This window comes from Entelurus aequoreus, linkage group LG10 (genome assembly GCF_033978785.1).
Source record: "Entelurus aequoreus isolate RoL-2023_Sb linkage group LG10, RoL_Eaeq_v1.1, whole genome shotgun sequence".
In the NCBI taxonomy this organism is placed as follows: Eukaryota; Metazoa; Chordata; class Actinopteri; order Syngnathiformes; family Syngnathidae; genus Entelurus; species Entelurus aequoreus.
This window is the reverse complement of record NC_084740.1, coordinates 36,656,753-36,681,375: the sequence shown is the minus strand read 5'-3', so window position 1 is coordinate 36,681,375 and position 24,623 is coordinate 36,656,753. Positions and strand designations below refer to the sequence as shown.

At 35.4% G+C, this 24,623-nt stretch overlaps 2 protein-coding genes across 2 annotated transcripts in view; one reads left to right on the top strand and one right to left on the bottom strand.

Moving 5' to 3' along the window:
- The window catches only part of ppp1r14ab (protein phosphatase 1, regulatory (inhibitor) subunit 14Ab), a 22,788-nt gene extending 6,969 nt beyond the window's left edge, over window positions 1-15,819 (bottom strand). The window contains exons 1-2 of the mRNA XM_062060698.1: window positions 15,201-15,819; window positions 13,456-13,731 (exon numbers count right to left, since the gene is read on the bottom strand). Coding sequence (XP_061916682.1) covers window positions 13,456-13,671 — 216 coding nt within the window. The 5' untranslated portion in view covers window positions 13,672-13,731; window positions 15,201-15,819. The remainder of the gene's footprint in view (window positions 1-13,455; window positions 13,732-15,200) is intronic.
- Window positions 15,207-24,623, top strand: part of spint2 (serine peptidase inhibitor, Kunitz type, 2) — a 15,097-nt gene continuing 5,680 nt past the window's right edge. The window contains exon 1 of the mRNA XM_062060689.1: window positions 15,207-15,749. Coding sequence (XP_061916673.1) covers window positions 15,347-15,749 — 403 coding nt within the window. The 5' untranslated portion in view covers window positions 15,207-15,346. The remainder of the gene's footprint in view (window positions 15,750-24,623) is intronic.

The window sequence follows — 24,623 nt, the reverse complement described above, 5'->3', positions numbered from 1 at the left end:
TGTGTGTGTGTGTGTGTGTGTGTGTGTGTGTGTGTGTGTGTGTGTGTGTGTGTGTGTGTGTGTGTGTGGACCAGAAAATGCTTTGTCCACGCTCACATCATCAATCTGAATCCTCATTTTTATTTTCCTAATTGTGACACATGAATAGCACCGCCCCTCTCAGAGGTCCAGGTGTATCAAGCAAATGCACTGTGGTGTGGTTTGAAAATTTTAGGAAAGAGAAGATTCTTATTTATTTTTATATAATCCATATTTATCCCAAATTTACATTATCCATCAATCCATCACCAATATTTATCCATCCATCATCAAGTAGATAAGTGCGTAAAAGTGTGCTTCTACAGCTGATTCTATCTTTAGAACTGAGTGTTAATCCTCCAATTGACCCAAACAACCAGAACCAAACAAAAAAAGTACACAACAATGACCAAACAAAAAGAAATAGACAACCAGAACCAAACAAGAGCCAAACAAAGATAGGTAAACAACCAGAACCAAGCAAGAACCAAACAAAAATAGACAACAAGAACCAAACAAAAATAAGTAAACAACCGGAATTAAGCAAAAAACAAACAACCAGAACCAAACCAAAAGTAGACAATAAGAACCAAATATAAAAAGGTAAAAAACCAGAACCAAACCAAAATAAGTGGACAACCAGAACCAAAGAAGAACACAACAAAAATAAGTAAACAACCAGAACCAAACAATAACCAAACAAAAAGTAGACAACCAGAACCGAAAAAGAACCAAACAAAAAAAAGTAAACAACCAGAAGCAAACAAAAATAAGTGGACAACCAGAACCGAACAAGAACCACACAAAAATAAGTAGACAACCAGAACCAAACAAAACAAGTAAACAACAATAACCAAAGAAATAGACAACCAGAACCAAACAAGAGCCAAACAAAGATAGGTAAACAACCAGAACCAAGCAAGAAGCAAACAAAAATAGACAACAAGAACCAAACAAAAATAAGTAAACAACCAGAATTTAAAAAAAAAAACGACAACCAGAACCAAACCAATAGTAGACAACAAGAACCAAATATAAATAGGTAAACAACCAGAACCAAACCAAAATAAGTAGACAACCAGAACCAAAGAAGAACCAAACAAGAATCAAACAAAAATAAGTAGACAACCAGAACCAAAGAAGAACACAACAAAAATAAGTAAACAACCAGAACCAAACAAAAAGTAGACAACCAGAACCAAAAAAGAACCACAAAAAAAACAACTAGAACCAAACAAAATTAAGTGGACAACCAGAACCGAACAAGAACCACACAAAAAGAAGAAGACAACCAGAACCAAACAAAAACCAAACAAATGGAAATGCTAATTATCGGTCCTGCTAGACACCAATTCCTATTTAATAATACCCCCTTAACATTTGACAACCAAACAATTATACACCTATTTAATAATACCACCTTAACATTTGACAACCAAACAGTTACACACCTATTTAATAATACCACCTTAACATTTGACAACCAAACAGTTACACACCTATTTAATAATACCACCTTAACATTTGACAACCAAACAATTACACACACCTATTTAATAATACCACCTTAACATTTGACAACCAAACAATTACACACCTATTTAATAATACCACCTTAACATTTAAAACCAAACAATTACACACCTATTTAATAACACAAGACGGAGTTACTACGGCAGGGAAGGAAGCTGAAGGGAACTGGGGTTTACATCAATGAACATCTTACCAAGAAGAACGCTGACATTGCAAGACAAGCACGCATCCTCAGAAAAGAAAACAAGATACAAGCAACATGGACACGGAACTGCAAAATCATGATTCGGCTAAATGGACCATATGAAGAAGCCAAAGTTGTCATGATCCGAGAGCTCCGCGACTTGGATCAATATAGATGAGACCTGCTAGACTTATGACTGACACGGCTCATCCTTGGCTGGAGACGGGGAAGGCTACGCAGCGAGAAGGTGAGACAACTGAGAATCAAAAGTTTCTAAGAGCTGAATACATGGACTATAAACTGTATGACTTTGAAAATGATGTTGACCCAGAAAACCATCTGTTCAACTCAATCAATGCTACATGTGACTACTACACAGAGGAACAATTCAATGACAATGTTAGTTTAGATAATACATTTTCTTTAATACATTTCAACTGTAGAAGCTTATATGCAAATTTCTCAAAGATTGACGAATACCTGAAGACTCTAAATGGCAAATTCAAAATAATAGCACTTTCTGAAACATGGATCGATAAAGACAGAGGTATCGATTTCTCCATTGACGGGTATGAGTTGTATCACTGTAGTAGAAGAAACAAGAAGGGAGGAGGTGTGGCCCTGTTTGTTGACTGTGAATTGAAATGTAGACCTGTGGAATGTATGACAGTGGTAATTGATGATTTATTTGAATGTGTAACTGTAGAGGTAGAAATAGAAAAGAAGAGAAATGTTATTGTTACGTGTATGTATAGGACACCTGGGTCTAAAGTAGAAGCATTTAATGATAGTTTGGAAGAATTATTGTGTAAGGTGAAGGAAAATAAAACATTTGTCATGTGTGGCGACTATAACATAGACCTGCTAAGCTCACCCAGAAATAAATCAACAAGAGACTTCTTGGATGTGGTATATAGTAGAGGGCTTTATCCATTGATCACCAAACCCAGTAGAATAACGACAAATTGTGCAACGTTAATTGATCACATCTTTATAAATGACATAAAAAATAATATAAAAAGTGGACTAGTAATTAATGATATAAGTGACCACTTACCTGTGTTTCTTACTTATGACTGTCCAATTGATAAAAAGAGGGAGGAAAAAACTCATAGATATGTAAGGAAAAGAACTGAAGAGGCAATAAATAGGTTTAGGAAGGACTTATTTGAAACAGACTGGAATGAGGTGTATGGGGGAGAAGCAAATGCTGCATATGAGGCTTTTCTTAATATATATTTATCATTGTATGAAAAGCATTGTCCGAATGTATGGAAACAAAGAGACAGCTACAATAAAAAGCCTTGGATTATAAAGGGACTACAGAATGCTTGTAAAAAGAAAAACAAACTTTATAGAGATTTCATAAAAGTAAAAACAAAGGATGCTGAAACAAAATATAAGGTTTACAAAAACAAATTGATAACAATAATGAGACAAGCAAAAAGAGAATATTATAATAATTTACTAGAAAAAAATAAAAACAATATCAAAGGAACTTGGAATATTCTGAACAAGGTAATAGGAAAAACATCTGGGCCTACAAACCCACCAAGCCATTTTATCAATGAGGATAATAAGATGATAACAAATATGAATGAAGTGGCAAACGGATTCAATTCTTTTTTTGTGAATGTTGGACCCAAATTGGCAGAGAGTATTGGAGAACATAAAGATATACAGAGTGGATGGAGAGGGGGAAGCAAAGTGCTACAGTCCATGCTTCTAGGAGATGTTAGTGAAAATGAAATTGTATCGGTGGTAACAAAACTGAAAAATAAGACATCAACAGACAGTGATGGTATAGACATGATAATTGTAAAAAAGACTATTGACTGTATCATCAAACCTCTTTGTTATATTTTTAATCTTTCTTTTCAAACAGGGACCTTTCCAAATAAAATGAAGGTAGCAAAGGTAATTCCACTCTTTAAAACGGGAGATAAACATAGATTCACTAATTACAGACCAGTGTCACTACTGTCACAATTTTCTAAAATAATTGAAAAAATATTTGTAAAAAAATTAGATAGTTTTATTGAAAAGAACATGCTGTTGAGTGAGAGCCAGTATGGATTCCGGACCAATAGATCCACTGCTTCAGCTGTAATGAATATAATTGAGGATATAGCAACAGCAACTGATAATAAGAAATACACTATAGGGGTATTTATCGATCTTAAAAAAGCATTTGATACTATAGATCATTCTATATTATTGTCCAAGTTGTATTCATTTGGTGTGAGAGGAGTAGTTTTAGACTGGCTAAGAAGTTATTTAGATAATAGACAAGAGTTTGTGGATTTTATGGGTAATACATCTGAACAAATGAGGATTGAATGTGGAATTCCACAAGGTTCGGTTTTGGGACCAAAATTGTTTATTTTATATATTAATGATATATGTGAGGTATCAAAGTTATTGAAATTTGTATTATTTGCGGACGACACCAACTTTTATAGTTCGGGACACGACTTAAAAGCATTATCAAAAATTATTGAACAGGAAATGATTAAACTTAAGAGATGGTTTGATGCCAATAAATTATCATTAAATGTAGAAAAAACAAAGTTCATGATTTTTTGTAAGAGGAAAAGGGAGGAAACGATCAAATTGTCAATAAATGGAATAGATATTGAAAGGGTTTCTGAACTTAGATTTTTAGGAGTGATACTGGATGACGGTCTGACATGGAAATCTCATATTGCACATCTGCGGAAAAAGATGTCTAAGAGTATTTTTATATTAAATAAGGTAAAATATGTGTTAGATTATAGGGCAATGCGTATATTGTATTGTGCACTTATATTGCCATATATCAACTACTGTGTGGAAGTGTGGGGGAACACATATAAGAGTAACATAAAGGCATTGTATCAACTACAGAAAAGAGCTATAAGGATTATTCATAAAGTAGATTACTTAGAACACACTAACATATTATTCATTAATTCAGGTTTATTGAAATTACAGGAGCTAGTAAAGTTACAGACATTATGTGTCATGTTTAAGGCTAAAAGCAAAACATTACCAGCAAATTTACAAAAAATGTTTGTCATCACTTCTGAGAATGAAGAGCATAGAAGAAAAGGTCATTTCCAACATCAGTATTCAAGGACAACTTTAAAACAAATGTGTATATCAGTGGTGGGGGTTAAACTATGGAATTCTCTTTATAATGAGATAAAAGATTGTAAAAATATATTCAAATTGAAAAAAATATATAAAGACAGAACAATAAAATCATATGGACAGCCATAAGTGTTTACATTTTGCTTTATATTTATTAATTTACTTGTTTTTTGCCTGGTTTTGTATTTGTTTTGTATCATCCTGTGAGGTGTACCTGTATATTACTTCTTTTGTATTTTGTTCGGTTTGTACTTCATGAAGTTTTGCACTTGTGTTTTTTTGTTTTGTTTTGTTTTGTTTTGTTTTCGTTATATTTGGATGTAATTGTTGGTTCACATATCATTAAGTAAGACTATGTATTATGTGAAGGGGGCAGGAAAATATAAGATTTTTCTTCATCCTGCTCCTTCTCAGGCATTGGTGTGTAACGGTGTAACTGAATAATTGTGGTATAATTGTCTATCAAAGATGCACATCAATGAAGGAGATAAATAAAAATGATGATGATGATGATGATAATACCACCTTAACATTTGACAACCAAACAATTACACATCTATTTAATAATACCACCTTAACATTTGACAACCATACAATTACACACCTATTTAATAATACCACCTTAACATTTGACAACCAAACAATTACATTTGACAACCAAACAATTATACACCTATTTAATAATACCACCTTAACATTTGACAACCAAACAATTATAAAGGTATTGTAAATTTTATTGTAAAATATTCAGGTTTTTTTTGCAGAGCATAGAAAAACAGTACCCCTGTTTTTTTCTGAATTTTGTATATGCTGAGATCATTATTCATGCGTTCGTTACGTCTCATCTCGATTACTGTAACGTTATATTTTCGTGTCTCCCTAAGTCTACCATTAAAAAATTACAGTTGGTACAAAATGCGGCTGCTGGACTTCTGACAAGAACAAGAAAGTTTGATCATATTACGCCTATACTGTGTATACCTATATACATATATACACTACCGTTCAAAAGTTTGGGGTCACATTGAAATGTCCTTATTTTTGAAGGAAAAGCACTGTACTTTTCAATGAAGATAACTTTAAACTAGTCTTAACTTTAAAGAAATACATTCTATACATTGCTAATGTGATGAATGACTATTCTAGCTGCAAATGTCTGGTTTTTGGTGCAATATCTACATAGGTGTATAGAGGCCCATTTCCAGCAACTATCACTCCAGTGTTCTAATGGTACAATGTGTCTGCTCATTGGCTCAGAAGGCTAATTGATTATTAGAAAACCCTTGTGCAATCATGTTCACACATCTGAAAACAGTTTAGCTCGTTACAGAAGCTACAAAACTGACCTTCCTTTGAGCAGATTGAGTTTCTGGAGCATCACATTTGTGGGGTCAATTAAACGCTCAAAATGGCCAGAAAAAGAGAACTTTCATCTGAAACTCGACAGTCTATTCTTGTTCTTAGAAATGAAGGCTATTCCACAAAATTGTTTGGGTGACCCCAAACTTTTGAACTGTAGTGTACCTACACTGTATATACCTTTATATACCTATATGTATGCCTATACCTATATATAAATATAAATATATATCTATATATATACACCTACACTGGCTTCCTGTGCACTTAAGATGTGACTTTAAGGTTTTACTATTGCTCTAGCTCCATCCTATCTTGCTGATCGTATTGTACCATATGTCCCGGCAAGAAATCTGCGTTCTAAGAACTCCAACTTATTAGTGATTCCCAGAGCCCCAAAAAAGTCTGCGGGCAATAGAGAGTTTTCTATTCGGGCTCCAGTACTCTGGAATGTTCTACCGGGAACAGTTAGAGATGCTACCTCAGTAAAAGCATTTAAGTCCCATTTTAAAACTCATTTGTATACAATAGCCTTTAAATAGACACCCTTTTTAGACCAGTTGATCTGCCGTTTCTTTTCTGCTCTGCCCCCCTCTCCTGCGTGGAGAGGTTATTAGGTGACCACAGACGCTAGCTGTTCAAAGTCAGGACCCGGGATGGGGACGTCTCTGCGCTGCTGACTTGTCTCCACTCAAGATGATCTCCTGCTGGCCCCACTATGGACTGGACTCCCACACTATTATGCTAGACCCACTCGAGGTCCATTGCACCGGTCGCCCAGGGGGGTGGGGTGGTCTCCACATCTGCAGTCCCCTCCAAGGTTTCTCATTGTATCCCATTGGGTTGAGTGTTTTCTTGCCCTGATGTGGGATCTGAGCCAAGGATGTCGTTGTAGCTTGTGCAGCCCTTTGAGACACTTGTGATTAAGGGCTGTATAAATACACTTTGATTGATTTATCGACAACCAGAAACAAAACAAGAACCGAACAAAAATAAGTAAACAACCAGAACCAAACAAAAAGTAGACAAAAACAACCAAACAAAAATAGGTAAACAATAGAGCTGTGAATCTTTGGGTGTCCCACGATTCGATTCAATATCTATTCTTGGGGTCACGATTCGATTCAAAATCGATTTTTTTTTTCAATTCAACACGATTCTCGATTCAAAAACGATTTTTTATTCCCGATTCAAAAGGATTCTCTATTCATTCAATACATAGGATTTCAGCAGGATCTACCCCAGTCTGCTGACATGCAAGCAGAGTAGATTTTTGTAAAAAGCTTTTATAATTGTAAAGGACAATGTTTTATCAACTGATTGCAATAATGTAAATTTGTTTTTAACTATTAAATGAACCAAAAATATGACTTATTTTATCTTTGTGAAAATATTGGACACAGTGTGTTGTCAAGCTTATGAGATGCAATGCAAGTGTAAGCCACTGTGACACTATTGTTCTTTTTTTAAATTTTTACAAATATCTAATGATAATGTCAATGAGGGATTTTTAATTACTGCTATGTTGAAATTGTAACTAATATTGATACTGTTGTTGATAATATTCATTTTTGTTTCACTACTTTTGGATTGTTCTGTGTCGTGTTTGTGTCTCCTCTCAATTGCTCTGTTTATTGCAGTTCTGAGTGTTGCTGGGTCGGGTTTGGTTTTGGAATTGGATTGCATTGTTATGGTATTGCTGTGTATTGTTTTGTTGGATTGATTAATTTAAAAAAAATACAAATACAAATAAAAAAAATAATCGATTTTTTAAAAATGAGAATCGATTCTGAATCGCACAACGTGAGAATCGCGATTCGAATTCGAATCGATTTTTTCCCACATCCCTAGTAAACAATCAGAACCAAACAAGAACCAAAGAAAAATAAAAAGACCAGAACCAAACACAAATAAGTACACAACCAGAACCAAAACAAAAAGTAGACAACAAGAACCAAACAAAAATAGGTAAACAACCAGATCCAAAGAAATCCAAACAACCAGAACCAAAAAAAATAAGTAGACAACAAGAACAAAACTAGAACCAAACAAAAAGTAGACAACCAGAACCAAACAAAATTAAGTAGACAACAAGAACCCACACAAAAATAAATAAACAAACCAGAATCAAACAAACAACAAGAACCAAACAAAAATAAGACAACCAGAACCAAACAATAAGTAAATAATCAGAACCAAACAGAAACCAAACAACCACAACCAACCAAGAACCAAACAAAAAGTAGACAACCAGAACCAAACAACCAGAATCAAACAAGAACCAAACAAATAAAAGTAGACAACAAGAACAAAACTAGAACCAAACAAAAAGTAGACAACCAGAACCAAACAAGAACTAAACAAAAACCAAACAAGAACCGAACAAAAAGAAGTAGACAACCAGAACCAAAGAAGAACCAAACAAAAATAGGTAGACAACCAAAACCAAAGAAGAACCAAACAAAAATAAGTAAACAACCAGACCCAAACAAGAACCAAACAAGAACCAAACAAAAAGTAGACAACCAGAAACAAACTGGAACCAAACAAAAAGAAGTAGACAACCGGAACAAAAAAAAAACTAAAGAAAAAGAAGTAGACAACCAGAACCAAACAAAAAGAAGTAGACAACCAGAACCAAACTACAACCAAACAAAAAGTAGACAACCAGAACCAAACTACAACCAAACAAGAACCGAACAAAAAGAAGTAGACAACCAGAACCAAACTACAACCAAACAAAAAGAAGTAGACAACCAGAACCAAACAAAAAGAAGTAGACAACCAGAACCAAACAAGAACCAATCAAAAATAAGTAAACAACCAGAACCAAACAAAAAGTAGACAACCAGAACCAAACAAGAACCAAACAACCAGAACCAAACAAAAAGAAGTAGACAACCAGAAGTAAACCTGAGAGGATCACTTCTTGTTTTCCTCTCAGAAGAAGACATGAGAGCCTGCAGCATTTTATGTGCTGTCACTTGGATTTAGTCTGACATCAACATCAACACTATCTTACTGTGTAACTTTACTATCAACTAATAGGAATATTTATTTTTCTACATGCTAATCTTCTTCATCACACGTTAGCATTATTCTTCATCACGCGTTAGCATTATTCTTCATCACACTTTAGCATTCTTCTTCATCACACATTAGCATTCTTCTTCATCACATGTTAGCATTATTCTTCATCACACGTTAGCATTATTCTTCATCACATGTTAGCATTATTCTTCATCACACGTTAGCATTATTCTTCATCACATGTTAGCATTATTCTTCATCACACGTTAGCATTATTCTTCATCACACGTATAGCATTATTCTTCATCACACGTATAGCATTATTCTTCATCACACGTTAGCATTATTCTTCATCACACGTATAGCATTATTCTTTATCACACGTTAGCATTCTTCTTCATCACATGTTAGCATTATTCTTCATCACACGTTAGCATTATTCTTCATCACACGTATAGCATTATTCTTTATCACACGTTAGCATTCTTCTTCATCACATGTTAGCATTATTCTTCATCACACGTTAGCATTATTCTTCATCACATGTTAGCATTATTCTTCATCACACGTTAGCATTATTCTTCATCACACGTATAGCATTATTCTTTATCACACGTTAGCATTCTTCGTCATCGCACGTTAGCTTTATTTTTCATCGCACGTTAGCATTATTTTTCATCGCGCGTTAGCGTTCTTCTTCATGACGCTTTTTAATCACGCCAATTGTCGAGGCTACCTAAAAAAAGGCGGAGCCCAACAATCCAGCGCTCTGATTGGTTTGACACAATAAATGGGAAGATTTCCTCATGCACTTTCACACGCCATCACCGGGGGCAGCGTTGTTTTGTGTCACAACTCCTCGTCAAACATTTGTCCAAATGTCGACGCCACAGTTAAGACGTCGTTCATCGACATTCGAACAAACTGGCACGAGCTTGTAGCCATGGCAACCGATCAAAACAAAGATGGAGGTGACTTGTTGTAACTATGTAGAACAGGGGTCACCAACGCGGTGCCCGCGGGCACCAGGTCGCCCGTAAGGACCAGATGAGTCGCCCGCGGGCCTGTTCTACAAAAAAAAAAAAAAGAAATCTACATAGAAAAAACATAACATACACTTTCAATCAGTGCATCAACCCAAACAACCTCCCCCATGCACACTCATCCACACCCACTCACACAAAAGGGGTTATTTCTTTCTGCTACCAATATTCTGGTTCCCACAACATAGACAACACATCTGCAAGGGACACAGTCCCTGAAGCACACATGATTGTATAGGCTGCTGGTCCACTAACATTTTCATTAATTACTATTTTTTATGTAATTATTTTTATATTGTTTTACTTTCTTTTTTATCCAAGAAAATGTTTTTTATTTATTTATCTTATTTTATTTTATTTTTTAAAAAAGGGCCTTATCTTCAACAGACCAGGTTGTCAATGAAATTAGATTTGTTTAAAGGGTTTTTTAAACCAGGCCCAGTCCAGATAATGTCCAAGTCGGACTCAGCAACACACACCTTCATTCATGTACACAGAAAAAAATTAGGGAACACAACAGATTGCATATAATTTATAAACAAAATTACATTTTCAAAATAAGCATTTATGTACAGTCCAGATTATGTCCAGGTCACTCAAATTAGGGAACACAACAACAGATATCATATAATCTATAAACATAATTATACTTTCAAAATAAGCCTTTTTGAGGACTTCTCATCTTTTTTTTAATGTTTTTTGGCATCATTATCGTTTTCAACCATGTAACTTTCTAAAGTTAGAAAATACTGAATAAATGTTTTAAAGAAAGTAATACTAAGTGAATATCTGTTTTTGGCCTTAAAAATAAACATTTTACCGAGTACTATAATTAAATTGACTAAATCATGGTTGTCAATGAACTCTCCTAAAATAACAGAAACCACATTAAGCTTCATAAACAAACCAATCCTTAAACACATTTTTTCAACTTCCACCCAAAACAAAGACACAATATGACAATACCAAAACAAATGCAGGGTGGATTCAGGCTCCTGACAACAAAATCGGCAATCATCTGACTCTGTCATATTCCATAATTTTAACATTTTCCCTGTGGGTAAGAAGTTATAAATAATTTTAATTTGAAAATAACGATTTTGCACATCGATAGTGGTTTTATAGATTAGTTTGAATATGGCATCCCATGGCAACGGGCAGTCAAAAAAGTCCTCCCATTTTCCATTTGTGTTGTATGAGGCAGCCTTCAAAGATTTCTTTATTAAATAAAAATTATATATTTTTCTATTTATTTTAGTTCCTTTTTGCCAACTAGAATTTCTTATTAGACGTTTACAAACTAATAATTTAGTAGTTCCATAATTAATTATTTGTTTCCATCTTTTCCCAATTACTCCAGTTAGTTGATAAAATGAAAAGCTTGAGCAAGCATCACCATACATAGCTCTAAATTCATCATACTTCATAATTTTACCATTCTCATTGATAATATCATTGACAAAAATGATTCCTCTTTCAAACATATTTTTCCAAAAGAAAGGCTTTTCATCTATTACAATATTAGAGTTCATCCATATTAACTGCTGCAAAATATCGTCTCTTTTTTCTGGCACATAAAATTGAAAACACCACTATGAGTGGATTGTTTCCTTTATGAACCCCGCCATGTTTCCCAGCAGACTCTCTGGGAGGGGATCACTTGTAAAAAAGGATACAATTTATTTTGATACAGTACATGTTTTTTGTCCAACAGGACATTTGTGTACCACTCAATGTTTAAATACATCTTTGGAACAATTGATGCTTTTAAAGACAGACACATAGCTTCAAGGTTGAGAAGTTTCAGGCCCCCATATTCATACTCTTTGTACAAAACCTTTCTTTTAATCTTTTCTGGTTTGCCGTTCCAGACAAAATCGAAGACTCTTCGCTCATAAATCTTAAAAAAGTTTTGTGATGGAGCTGGTATTGACAAAAACAAATAAATAAATTGAGGAATAATTAACGAGTTGGCAATAGACATTTTACCATACAAGGTTAGGGATTTCCCTTTCCATAATTGCATAATTTTGTCCATCTTTCTTAGTCGATTATCATAATTTACTAAGCTTAGATCTTCCAGATTTTCTGGGACAACAACACCAAGTATGTTAACTGGTCCATCTGTCCACAAAACAGGCACTTTGCATTCCATTCGAAAGGACGTTCCCTTTAAATTTCCGATCCTTAACATTTTACATTTATCATAATTAAGCTTAAGGCCAGATTGCTGTGAAAATATGTCCAAAAGATTAAGAAGGTTCCGCAAACCATGAGGAAAAATCTTATCTTTGTGAATCAGCCTTTTCTGACATGAACTTCATCAAGAACAAACACAGAACACGCCTCACTGATGCACATCTGCAAGACTCACTCAGAGTTGCAGTGTCAAGTTACACACCAGAGTACAACACACTAGTTAACAGCATGCAATGCCAGGCTTCCCACTAACTGACAAAGAAACAGATAACAGATTTGGTGTCCAGTTCAAAGTGTGACATGATTTAAAAATTTGAGAGTTTACTTTTGTATTTTACATGAGTTATTATTTGTACAAACATGGTGCAAAGTAATTCATGATTTGTTAAAAAAATGTTAGTGGCTAGCTAGTTAAAATGGGATTTTGTGATTTCACAAGACTGTCTTAGAAGTGATCATTTGAAAATGTTCAATTTTAAAAATGTGCACTTAGAGAAAATATAAAAATAAAGTGTTGCATATTGATATTTATCTGTTTCTATATATATTTATTGTGAGAAATCATTAAGATGATCAGTGTTTCCACAAAGATAAATATCATTAATTATTAATAATAACAGAGTTAAAGGTAAATTGAGCAAATTGGCTATTTCTGGCAATTTATTTAAGTGTGTATCTAACTGGTAGCCCTTCGCATTAATCAGTACCCAAGAAGTAGCCCTTGGTTTCAAAAAGGTTGGTGACCCCTGATGTAGAATTAGCAAACACATTAGATAGGCTCCAGCACCCCCGACCCCAAAAGGGGACAAGCGGTAGAAAATGGATGGCTGGATGGATTATTAGCCTTTTGTAGAGATAGGTTGTGCTCCTGTGACACAACCTATGGAACTTTGTCTCAGATAAACAGTAATTGTCCTTCAGGTCATGTGACTGGCCAGGTCTCCATCCCTCACTCACCCGGCCCCTGTAGAGCTCGTCCAGGCCGCAGTCGATCCACTTCTCCACGTCCAGCCTCCTCTGCAGCTCCTTGCGGTTGTACTTGACAGTGACTCTGGCCTGCCGTCTCTGCAGGCCGTGACCCGGCTCACGTCCCACGCTGCCCCCGCCACCCGCCCGGTTCGGCGAAGGGTGGCACACCTTGTTGACCCGCCGCCCCACCCGGTTGGCTGCCATCAGGATGGTGCAGGACAAAGTATTCTCTTTCAAATGTCTTTTTTTCTCCAAAAATTCCAGCTTGAAAGAAATAGTTGCAATAAATGGAATTTAATGAGAGTAAATTACTGATGGTATCAAAAAAATAATAATAATAAAAAGTAACGACTAAAGCTGTTTTTCCACAGTATAAAAAAAGGTGCACGGTTTTCAATGTAAAAGATAATTAGGATAATAGAAATAAAAAAGAGCAGCAGTAATGTACAGTGTGCGTGATGCGCGTACACACTGAGGACCAGCAGGGAGGGGACCACGCGGTTGTTGGTGATGCCTTCAAGTATAGTCGGAATACTCACATCACCACCAGTTTGGACTGGCAGTTCCAACATTCAAATATCTGTGTTGTATATTCAAAGTCATACTTTATAAATCACTGAAATAGTGTTATTACCGAACATATTTTTGCTAACCGATCGTTCATTTTGTCTAAATTTTAATATTTACCACCGCAAACCAAGAAAGCCGCTCGTTTTCCATCGAATGGACCAGTGGCCTTGAACACAGCATCAGGGCGTCTCTCTCTCTCGCTCTATATTTATCTCTCTCTGGGTCCTAAAGCCTGCCGGGTTACTGGCGCTGCGTGTATATTTTGGCTGTGGAGCAGCAGCGGCATCTGCAGGCTAAACTCCACAACGTTACAATAGATAGATAGATAGTACTTTATTGATTCCTTCAGGGGAGTTGCCTCAGGAAAATTAAAATTCCAGCAGCAGTGAACAGAATTGAGATCGAATTTAAAAGTAAAAGGTAAATAATGGGGGAATAAATGGAAACAAAATAGAAAAATATTACAATAAGAATAAAAATAAAAGCAACAATGAGAATAAAAATATAACAGTAAAATAAGAATATAACAAGAGAAACTAGGCAGTAGTGAGCATGTTATGAAAAAGTATTGCACTGTTATTGTTTTGCAATAACTCCACTCATAACGTCACCATTAAAGTATACGTGCAAATAAACAATGTAGTTATGGTTTTACAACTGTATAAAAAAAATAATTGGAAAATGAATTTTACCTTTGCAATCTCATTATACTATTGGCTAAGTTGTATATTCATAAATGTAAGTTCCTCAGTGCCCGACCTGTTTATTGTGCCTTTAAAAAAGAATTAGAACTTTACTTTAAAACTATGATGCTGTGCTACAAATTTGGATTTTTTACGGAACTTGTGTGAGCCTATGGCTTTACACTTTGTTACGTATATATGTATAATTTGCATTCTATTTTAGATACTTTATTGAGTTTACAACCCCCTGCCGCAGTTTTGTACTGTTTCTGTACTTGTTTTGATTATTATCATTTCTTTGATTGTATGTAAATGTTGCATATTATAAATAAAGGTTTATAAAAACAAAAAAAAGCAATGTAATTATGTAGTTTTTGTGATGATTAAATGAATTAGTGAAACCAAATTGACTTGTTTTCCAAGAACTGTTCCGCCCACTGCGTGACGTCACTGCGATAGGAGCGGCCAGAGGCATCTTACCTGTCGAGCAGGTGTCTTCACTGCGTCATTAAAAGCAGGAAGTGGTGAACGCTGTCTCCATTTTGTTGTTGAGACGTTTTAAAGTCAAGCTTTTATTTTGTGATTGTTGGTTTAACCTTTATTGCCATTCGGGATCCAGGAAGAAGATGAAGGAAGTTCTTAAATGTTTAGTACTTTTCCTCGGCCTAGTCGGGGCATGTGAGTGGGAGCAGGTCGACGATCCGCACCTGGAACTGAATTCGTCCTCCATCGAAGCCGGAGCTCATCACCTGGCGTGGAGGTTCGACATCTCCGAGCCGGAGCAGTGCCGGGCGGAGTGCTGCTCTGACCCCCGGTGCCAGCTGGCCCTGCTCGGCTTCCCGATGGACGGCAGCCCGCAGTGTGTGCTGGTCTCCTGCCTGAAAGACGGCAAGGACGTCTGCGTCCTGCAGCCCAGCTCTCAGTTTCAGGTAATCGGCAAGAAGAAGCCTCTGAGGGTCGAGGCGCTCCTGGGAGAACCGGAAGTCACGGACGAGACAATTCAGCCAAGAAACAACCTCACCAACAACGGTAAGGAACGCTAAAATACTAATAAGGTAGCTCATTGCTAATAAAATAAATCAATAAAAATTATTAGTTATCATTTGCTTCCTCAATTATAATGCAAAGTTGTTTTGTTTACCTAGCTTAGCCTTAGCAAAATAACATACAAAATGGCTGCCGCATCTAAAGTTTTTTTTAATTTAAATTTTTTTAATTTTATTGAACAACAAACATACATTTATAATTCACACAAAAGTCGAGGCACTTTCAACATCAAGGAAAGAAAACAAAAGCGAATACAGAGAGTAATAATACTAAAAAAATATGAGGGGGAAAGAAAAGATAAAAAGGGCTACATATAATATCACTTTAAATGTTTTTAACAAGGATATCAATTTAAGGGCTTTTGCACTCTTAATCATTCTCCAAGATTTGATTGATAATTTTAAGCCAATTAAAAATGTAGGCCTTACTCTCAAGTAATATGTAGTATTAGTTATTAAACTAGTTTGCTTCCTCAGCTTTAACGTTAAGTTGTTTTGTCTATCTAGCTTAGCCTTAGCATATTAACATACAAAATGGCTGCTGCATCTAAAGTTTTTTTAAATATATTTTTAATTTTTTTATTGAACAGCAAACATACATTTATAATTCACACCAAAGTCAAGGCACTTTCAACATCAAGGAAAGAAAACAAAAGCAAATGCAGACAGTAATAATACTAAAAAATATGAGGGGGGAAAAAAAGACAAAAAGGGCTACATATAATATCACTTTAAATGTTTTTAACAAGGATATCAATTTAAGGGCTTTTGCACTCTTAATCATTCTCCAAGATTTGATTGATAATTGTAACCCATTAAGCCAATTAGAAAATGTAGGCCTTACTCTCAAGTAATATGTAGTATTAAACTAGTTTGCTTCCTCAGCTTTAACGCTAAGTTGTTTTGTCTATCTAGCTTAGCCTTAGCATATTAACATACAAAATGGCTGCTGCATCTAAAGTTTTTTTAATATATTTTTTATTTTTTTATTGAACAGCAAACATACATTTATAATTCACACCAAAGTCAAGGCACTTTCAACATCAAGGAAAGAAAACAAAAGCAAATGCAGAGAGTTATAATAGTAAAAAATATGAGGGGAAAAAAAGACAAAAAGGGCTACATATAATATCACTTTAAATGTTTTTTTTAACAAGGATATCAATTTAAGGGCTTTTGCACTCTTAATCATTCTCCAAGATTTGATTGATAATTGTAACCCATTAAGCCAATTGAAAATGTAGGCCTTACTTTCAAGTAATATGTAATATTAGTTATTAAACTAGTTTGCTTCCTCAGCTTTAACGCTTAGTTGTTTTGTCTACCTAGCTTAGCCTTAGCATATTAACATACAAAATGACTGCTGCATCCAAAGTTTTTTTTTACATTTTTAAATTTTTTTTCTTTATTTTTTATTGAACAAACAAACATACATTTATAATTCACACAAAAGTCAAGGCACTTTCAACGTCAAGGACAGAAAACAAAAGCAAATACAGAGAGTAATAATACTAAAAAATTAGGGGGGGCTACCAAAATCAAAATTGTTTTAAACAAGGATATCAATTTAAGGGCTTTTGCACTCTTAATCATTCTCCAAGATTTGATTGATAATTGTAACCCATTAAGCCAATTAAAAAATGTAGGCCTTACTCTCAAGTAATATGTAGTATTAGTTATTAAACTAGTTTGCTTCCTCAGCTTTAACGTTAAGTTGTTTTGTCTATCCAGCTTAGCCTTAGCATATTAACATACAAAATGGCTGCTGCATCTAAAGTTTTTTTAATATATTTTTTATTTTTTTATTGAACAGCAAACATACATTTACAATTCACACCAAAGTCAAGGCACTTTCAACATCAAGGAAAGAAAACAAAAGCAAATGCAGACAGTAATAATACTAAAAAATATGAGGGGAAAAAAAGACAAAAAGGGCTACATGTATCACTTTAAATATTTTTAACAAGGATATCAATTTAAGGGCGTTTGCACTCTTAATCATTCTCCAAGATTTGATTGATAATTGTAACCCATTAAGCCAATTAGAAAATGTAGGCCTTACTTTCAAGTAATATGTAATACTAGTTATTAAACTAGTTTGCTTCCTCACCTTTTAACACTAAGTTGTTTTGTCTACCTAGCTTAGCCTTAGCATATTAACATACAAAATGGCTGCTGCATCCAGTTTTTTAAAAATTTTTTATTTTTTATTGAACAACAAACATACATTTATAATTCACACACAAGTCGAGGCACTTTCAACATCAAGGAAAGAAAACAAGCAAATACAGATAGAGTAATAATACTAAAAAATGAGAGAGAGAAAAAATAAAGGGCTACCTAAATCACTTTAAATGTTTTTTAACAAGGATATCAATTAAAGGGCTTTTGTACTCTTAATCATTCTCAAAGATTTGATTGATAATTGTAACACATTAAGCCAATTAGAAAAATGTAGGCCTTACTTTCATAGATTGACATTTATGTAGATAATTTTTTGCCTGGAGCATAATAATGTTGACAAACATTTCTATGTTATAGTCGTTCACAAAAATACCAAATGTGATCTCTTCTATAGAGAACGGGGACATCTCCACACCAATCTCTGATCTCCTCCCTAAACACATGTACACTCTCACATTCCACAAACAGATGATTGACATCCTCTACAGCGCTGCCACTTCCAAAGTTGACAACCCCTGTCTTAAATACTTCATTTTGTCTATTGGCCATCTTTAAAAATAATGCATTTCTAGCTTATTTAGTGTAGTATTTATTTACTTAACAATATTGACTTTATTATACGTTTAGTAGGAGGGGGTTAAAAGATGGCCAAACAATGCTAACATTAAACAGCTAGCATCATTGCTAACACTTCCGTGTTTTTTTTTTAATGTTAAAGTAAAGAAAAGTAAACTAAAAGAATGGTTGTTTAACCTTCCTACGCTTTTGACGAGGATGTCCAAAGTGAGGCTCGGGGACAATTTTTAGGCTCGTTAAAAAAAACAACCCGAAATGAATCAGTAATATGTAATATTTAGAGATGTCCGATAATATCGGCCGATAAATGCTTTAAAATGTAATATCGGAAATTATCGATATCGGTTTCAAAAAGTAAAATTTACGACTTTTTAAAACGCCACTGTGTATACGGATGTAGGGAGAAGTACAGAGCGCCAACAAACCTTAAAGGCACTGCCTTTGCGTGCCGGCCCAGTCACATAATATCTGTCTTTTCACACGCACAAGTGAATGCAAGGCATACTTGGTCAACAGCCATACAGGTCACACTGAGGGTAGCCGTATAAACAACTTTAACACTGTTACAAATATGCGCCACACTGTGAACCCACACCAAACAAGAATGACAAACACATTTCGGGAGAACATCCGCACCGTAACACAACATAAACGCAACAGAACAAATACCCCGACCCCCTTGCAGCACTAACTCTTCCGGGATGCTACAATATACGCTACCCCCTACCCCCCCACCCACCCCCAACCCCGCCCACCTCAACCTCCTCATGCTCTCTCAGGGAGAGCATGTCCCAATTTCCAAGCTGCTGTTTTGAGGCATGTTAAAAATAATAATGCATTTTGTCACTTCAATAATAAATATGGCATGTTGGCATTTTTTTCCATAACTTGAGTTGATTCATTTTGGAAAACCTTGTTACATTGTTTAATGCATCCAGCGGGGCATCACAACAATGTGTTAATTCCACGACTGTATATATCGGTATTGGTTGATATCGGAATCGGTAATTAAGTGTTGGACAATATCGGAATATCGGATATCGGCAAAAAAGCCATTATCGGACATCTCTAGTAATATTAGTTATTAAACTAATTTGGTTCCTCAGCTATTACGCAAAGTTGTTTTGTTTAGATAGCTTAGCATATTAACATACAAAATGACTGCCGCATCCAAAGTTGTAAAACCCCTGTCTTAAATACTTCATTTTGTCCATTGGCCATCTTTAAAAGTAATATATTTCTAGCTTATTTAGTGTAGTATTTATTCAACAATATTGACTTTATTATACGTTTAGTAGCAGGGGGTGAAAAGATGAGCAAACAATGCAAACATGAATTGCTAGCAGCATTGCTAACACTTCCGGTTTGTTTTTTCTATGTTAAAGTAAAGAAAAGTAAACCAAAAAAATGTTGTTTAACTTAGTGTTTTTCAACCACTGTGCCGCGGCACACTAGTGTACCGTGAGATATTGTTTGGTGTGCCGTGGGAAATTAGGCAATTTCACCTAATTGATCGGAAAAATATTTTTTTTGCAAAGCAATAATTATAATCCGCAAACAATGTGCCGTTGTAGAGTGACTGTGCTGCCTGGAGATCAGCAGAGTAACCATGTAATACTCTTCCGTACCAGTAGGTGGCAGCAGGCTTTCTAAGCCCACTTTGAGACAAGATAATTAATGATGGTTATGGTTTGAAGTCATATTGAACAATTGCGTCAGGTATTTGATGAGAACGACTGTCCAGGGTATACCCCGCCTTCCGCCCGAATGCAGCTGAGATAGGCTCCAGCGCCCCCGAGAGGGACAAGCGGTAGAAAATGGATGGATGGACTTTATATTGTCAATATAGGCTATTGAGTTTCGTTTTTAACATTTTCTGCTGGTGGTGTCTGTCATGTATTGGTTGCTCGGGTCACAGGACAATACCGGAACCATTGTAAGGGGAACTTAAGGGCGGGGGACACAGGATATGATGACATGTGTTGTGTGTTGGACACCTGGAAGTGGAAAAAGTAAGCGCGGGAATAAAAGGCAGGAAAAGACAATAAGCTTTATTTTGGTGTATTATTAAGCTTAGATTGCTAATAAGTGACACATTTGGCACACAACAATGGCGACGAGGATGGGATAGTGTCCCCCTGGATTTTTTCAAGAAAAAAATGTACCTTGGCTCAAAAAAGGTCAAACACTGGTTTAACCTTCCTATGGTGTGACAGGATCTTCCATGTTTGAAGTTCATTTTGAACATGTATACAGTTACAAAATACATTTTAATCTCTCCTGACAATGTCCACAAAGGAGTAGGAACAAGAAAAACGTATTCAATCCTAGCCCTCTTGCCATCGTATGTTCACATCTTGTTTTGTTGCACTAGTTACGTCTTAGAATTCTGAATAAATAGTTCAGTTGTGATTCACATAAGGAGGTGAATAATATCTCATCCATCCATCCATCTATTTTCAAACTTCCGGGGTTGTAAATAGTTTTAACTTGAACAGCTTCTTAAAATGGATCCTATTAGTACATTGTTTGACTTCTTTGCGTGTACAGCTCCACTAATGGACATTGGAGTGTTACTTTCAAAGGCAAAATTAAAGTATTGCTAGAAACATAATTTTATATGGGACTTTATAGTATTATATGTATAGTACATGTTCCAAAAAGAAAAAAGCATAGCACACCACCAGAATTAGAGATATTACAAGTCAAAGTGATGAAGCTTAGTGTTACGCTCATGACTTGGTGTAACTAAACATTACCCTATAAGATGAAGGCAATTGAATTTTATTGATATTTGAAATGTATTCAATGTTTATAAATGAATATTTAAATATAGTAAATGTGAAAAAGAGAATAAATGTTCAAAATAAGATCATTACATTAAATAACGCTCGAAATAATTACACAAACACACGGCATAGACGCTCGATATATTGGCGTGACTACGGACGTATGCAAATTGAATAATTCGAATTATTACGAGAAATACACATAAGCTTTTGCAAGAGCATGGAATATTTAAAAAGTACTATTGAAACCAATTTGAAGGCGAGTAATGTAAAATATGCAACTAAAAGCAGCGACAAGAAACAAGCTGAAAAAATTAAGAAATTGAAAATTGTTAGCGTGGGTACCCAACTTTGATTCAGTCAAAGTACACATTTTCTTTAGTGACTCAACAAGAGGTTAACGCATCGATAGAAAATGTATGTAAAAGTATTCACTTACCGGCAAAACTATCCGTTGATTAATAAAATCCCATTATTTTCCTCATTTCCGTCCGTGACGAACGCTCTGCATAAACTTACTGGTAACACCAAATCTTCAACATGTTCTATTTATACCCTAAGCACGGCGGATGAATATCGTTTATCGCACCACATGTTTACATGAATTCAGTTATACGTTTGTGATGCGTTACACAATTCTCTCCGGGTGAAACAATTCCCTCTTATAAAGGCATAATTCAGAAAAGACGTTATTGTAAAATAGGTTGTTTATTTCTTATATAAACGATCAAACGATTAGAACTATTTCGCGCGCGGATGTTTTATGTAAAACTGTTTATTATAGGGAAGTTTGAAAATAGAAATTGGTTACACAAAATAATTACGAACGTACGCGTTTTTCACCACCGGTTTTGATGAACTTTGTGATTTCGGTGGATTCTACAGAAATACTTCCGTATGTATGCATATTTCATCAACAGAATATGAATTGTTAATAAACTGACCAATTAATTTAAGCTGTATTTTTCTTGCATAAACGGGAATGGGGGTAAAAAGTAACGCTATGAATCACGTTTTTCCAAGTTTTTGGGGCATTTTTATGCTATTTCCAAGCATCTCCTTTTTATTATCGTTGATTTTAAATGGTCAAACTAATGCAGATTATATATGCATGCCCTAGTAAACAAAACAAAAAAGTCATATTTATTTTGATTGTTACATTTTGAAGTACATTTGTGCAGGTGGGTGCGAATGTACCCATTACCAGAGCTGTACACGTACATACCATTCCATCATTTCATCCCACATACTGATATGCTAAAGGTGTTGTACAAATGTTTGTGGTTATATTTTCCTCTAAGGTTATATTTCTCCTCTTATTAGGAAAAAAAAATGTACATTTTTTTGGGTAGCAGGTTAAAATTAGTGTGCATCATTTTGGCTGTCTGCAAGTGCACCAAATAATAGTTGAATTTGAATATTTTTGATTCAAAAAAAAAATGGCCCTCACAAAAGTACTTCACTGCTAGAAAACATATCGATATATATATATATATATATATATATATATATATATATATATATATATATATATATATATATATATATATATATATATATATATATATATATATATATGAATATATATAAATAGATATGCCAGCGCGCCATCTTAGAAAGGGACACTTTCCCATGAATTCAAAATAAATCATAATTTGCTTATTCATCCCCCCACTTTCATGCGGTGTACTTTAACAACGTACAAACGGGGGTGAAAAATCTGTGAAAGATGAATCCTGGTGTTTCAACTGTGTGGTGCATTTCACAAGCTGATAAGCACGACATTCTTGTTTTAGTTTCAGTACCAACAACATTGGATTACTCTGACATTGTGTGTCTCTATCTGAGGCACGCAGCTAAAAGGTGACATGACTTATCTACTTATATTTATCAAACAAACCAGAATGACAACATAGCTGCCTTGGCGGAGGTAATTGAAGGTGTGTGAGGGAAAGAGGAAGGCGTCAACAGACTGATTTCTCAGTAGTGTAAAACTAAATAGAATTTTACCAAACAGTTGGTTTGTGTTATTGTGGAAAAGCTTCCAAATTAGTTGTAGTCTTATTTTGAAATTCATTGGTACTTTAAGTTTAACTTTAACTTAAATGTGTGGAGGTCTTTCTATGTGCTATGTTTTCATGCAATGTCACCAGGAAGTTATGTTTATTTCATCTTTGTTGTTGTCATTACACAACCAGCCAGGAACTTGTCCATCCAGAGAGTAAGCCGAGCCTTAATTTACTTGTCGCTCCGGTTAGTCTGGTTCTATTCTTCCCAGAACTCGACACGTTTTCATGGTTCCAGGTCTTCCTGGTCCGGGTTAATAGTTTGGGTGTGTGATGTCGCCCCTTTGCAAATCTTTGGGCTTCTTTTCATCCTGGTGGCTTCTCCATGGTGACTTGATGCAGTGTACGTTGGTGTTGCGGAGTAAGCAGGTAGTAGCTGATTAGATGAAGCTGGTGTGTCACGTGATCCCTGAGCCAATCAGATCATCAGCGTGAAGCAGACGCCATCAGCTATGCTACATGTTTACATAAAGTTACCGCTTTAGTGTGCCGATATTGTATTGGGGTTGTACGGTACACCGCTACTAATAAAGTACTGCGATATTAATGAACGAAAAAGGTACTATACTGGGGGGGCGTGGTTTGGTGGTAGCGGGGGGTGTATATCGTAGCGTCCCGGAAGAGTTAGTGCTGCAAGGGGTTCTGGGTATTTGTTCTGTTGTGTTTACGTTGTGTTACGGTTAGGGATGTCCCGATCCAGGTTTTTGCACTTCTGATCCGATACCGATGTTGTTTTTGCACTTCCGATCCGATACGATACTGGCCTTATCCGAGCATGTATTAAAGTTTAAAGTTATTTAGCCTACTTAGCTGTCAGATTCATGTTGAAAAGGCTTTTAGTACTCAACTAGCCAGCTGAATTAGGTGAGTTTGAATAATACACAATGGAGATGTTGACGTGCAGAGTTTCCAACACTCTTCATTTTCTAGCAGGGGACTTTTCAAATGATGCTACATATTAGCAGTAATGCTACTTTTTATAGCAACGCTTTTGCCCCACACTTGACAAATTACGGTTGTCTGTTCGACATATTCCCACTTGAAGCCAAACCACCGCCAGACGATGGACCCCCTGCTGTTTTTCTTGGGAATTAATTAATTCTTCCTTCATTATTACCGCTCACACGGCTACGCTAGCATCACAGCTAACATTAGCCATGCTGCTACCTCTCTGCTGGGAGAGGGCGTACACGTATGTGACGTATGACGTGACAGTATGTGACGTGTGTAAGAAGGTGCGCT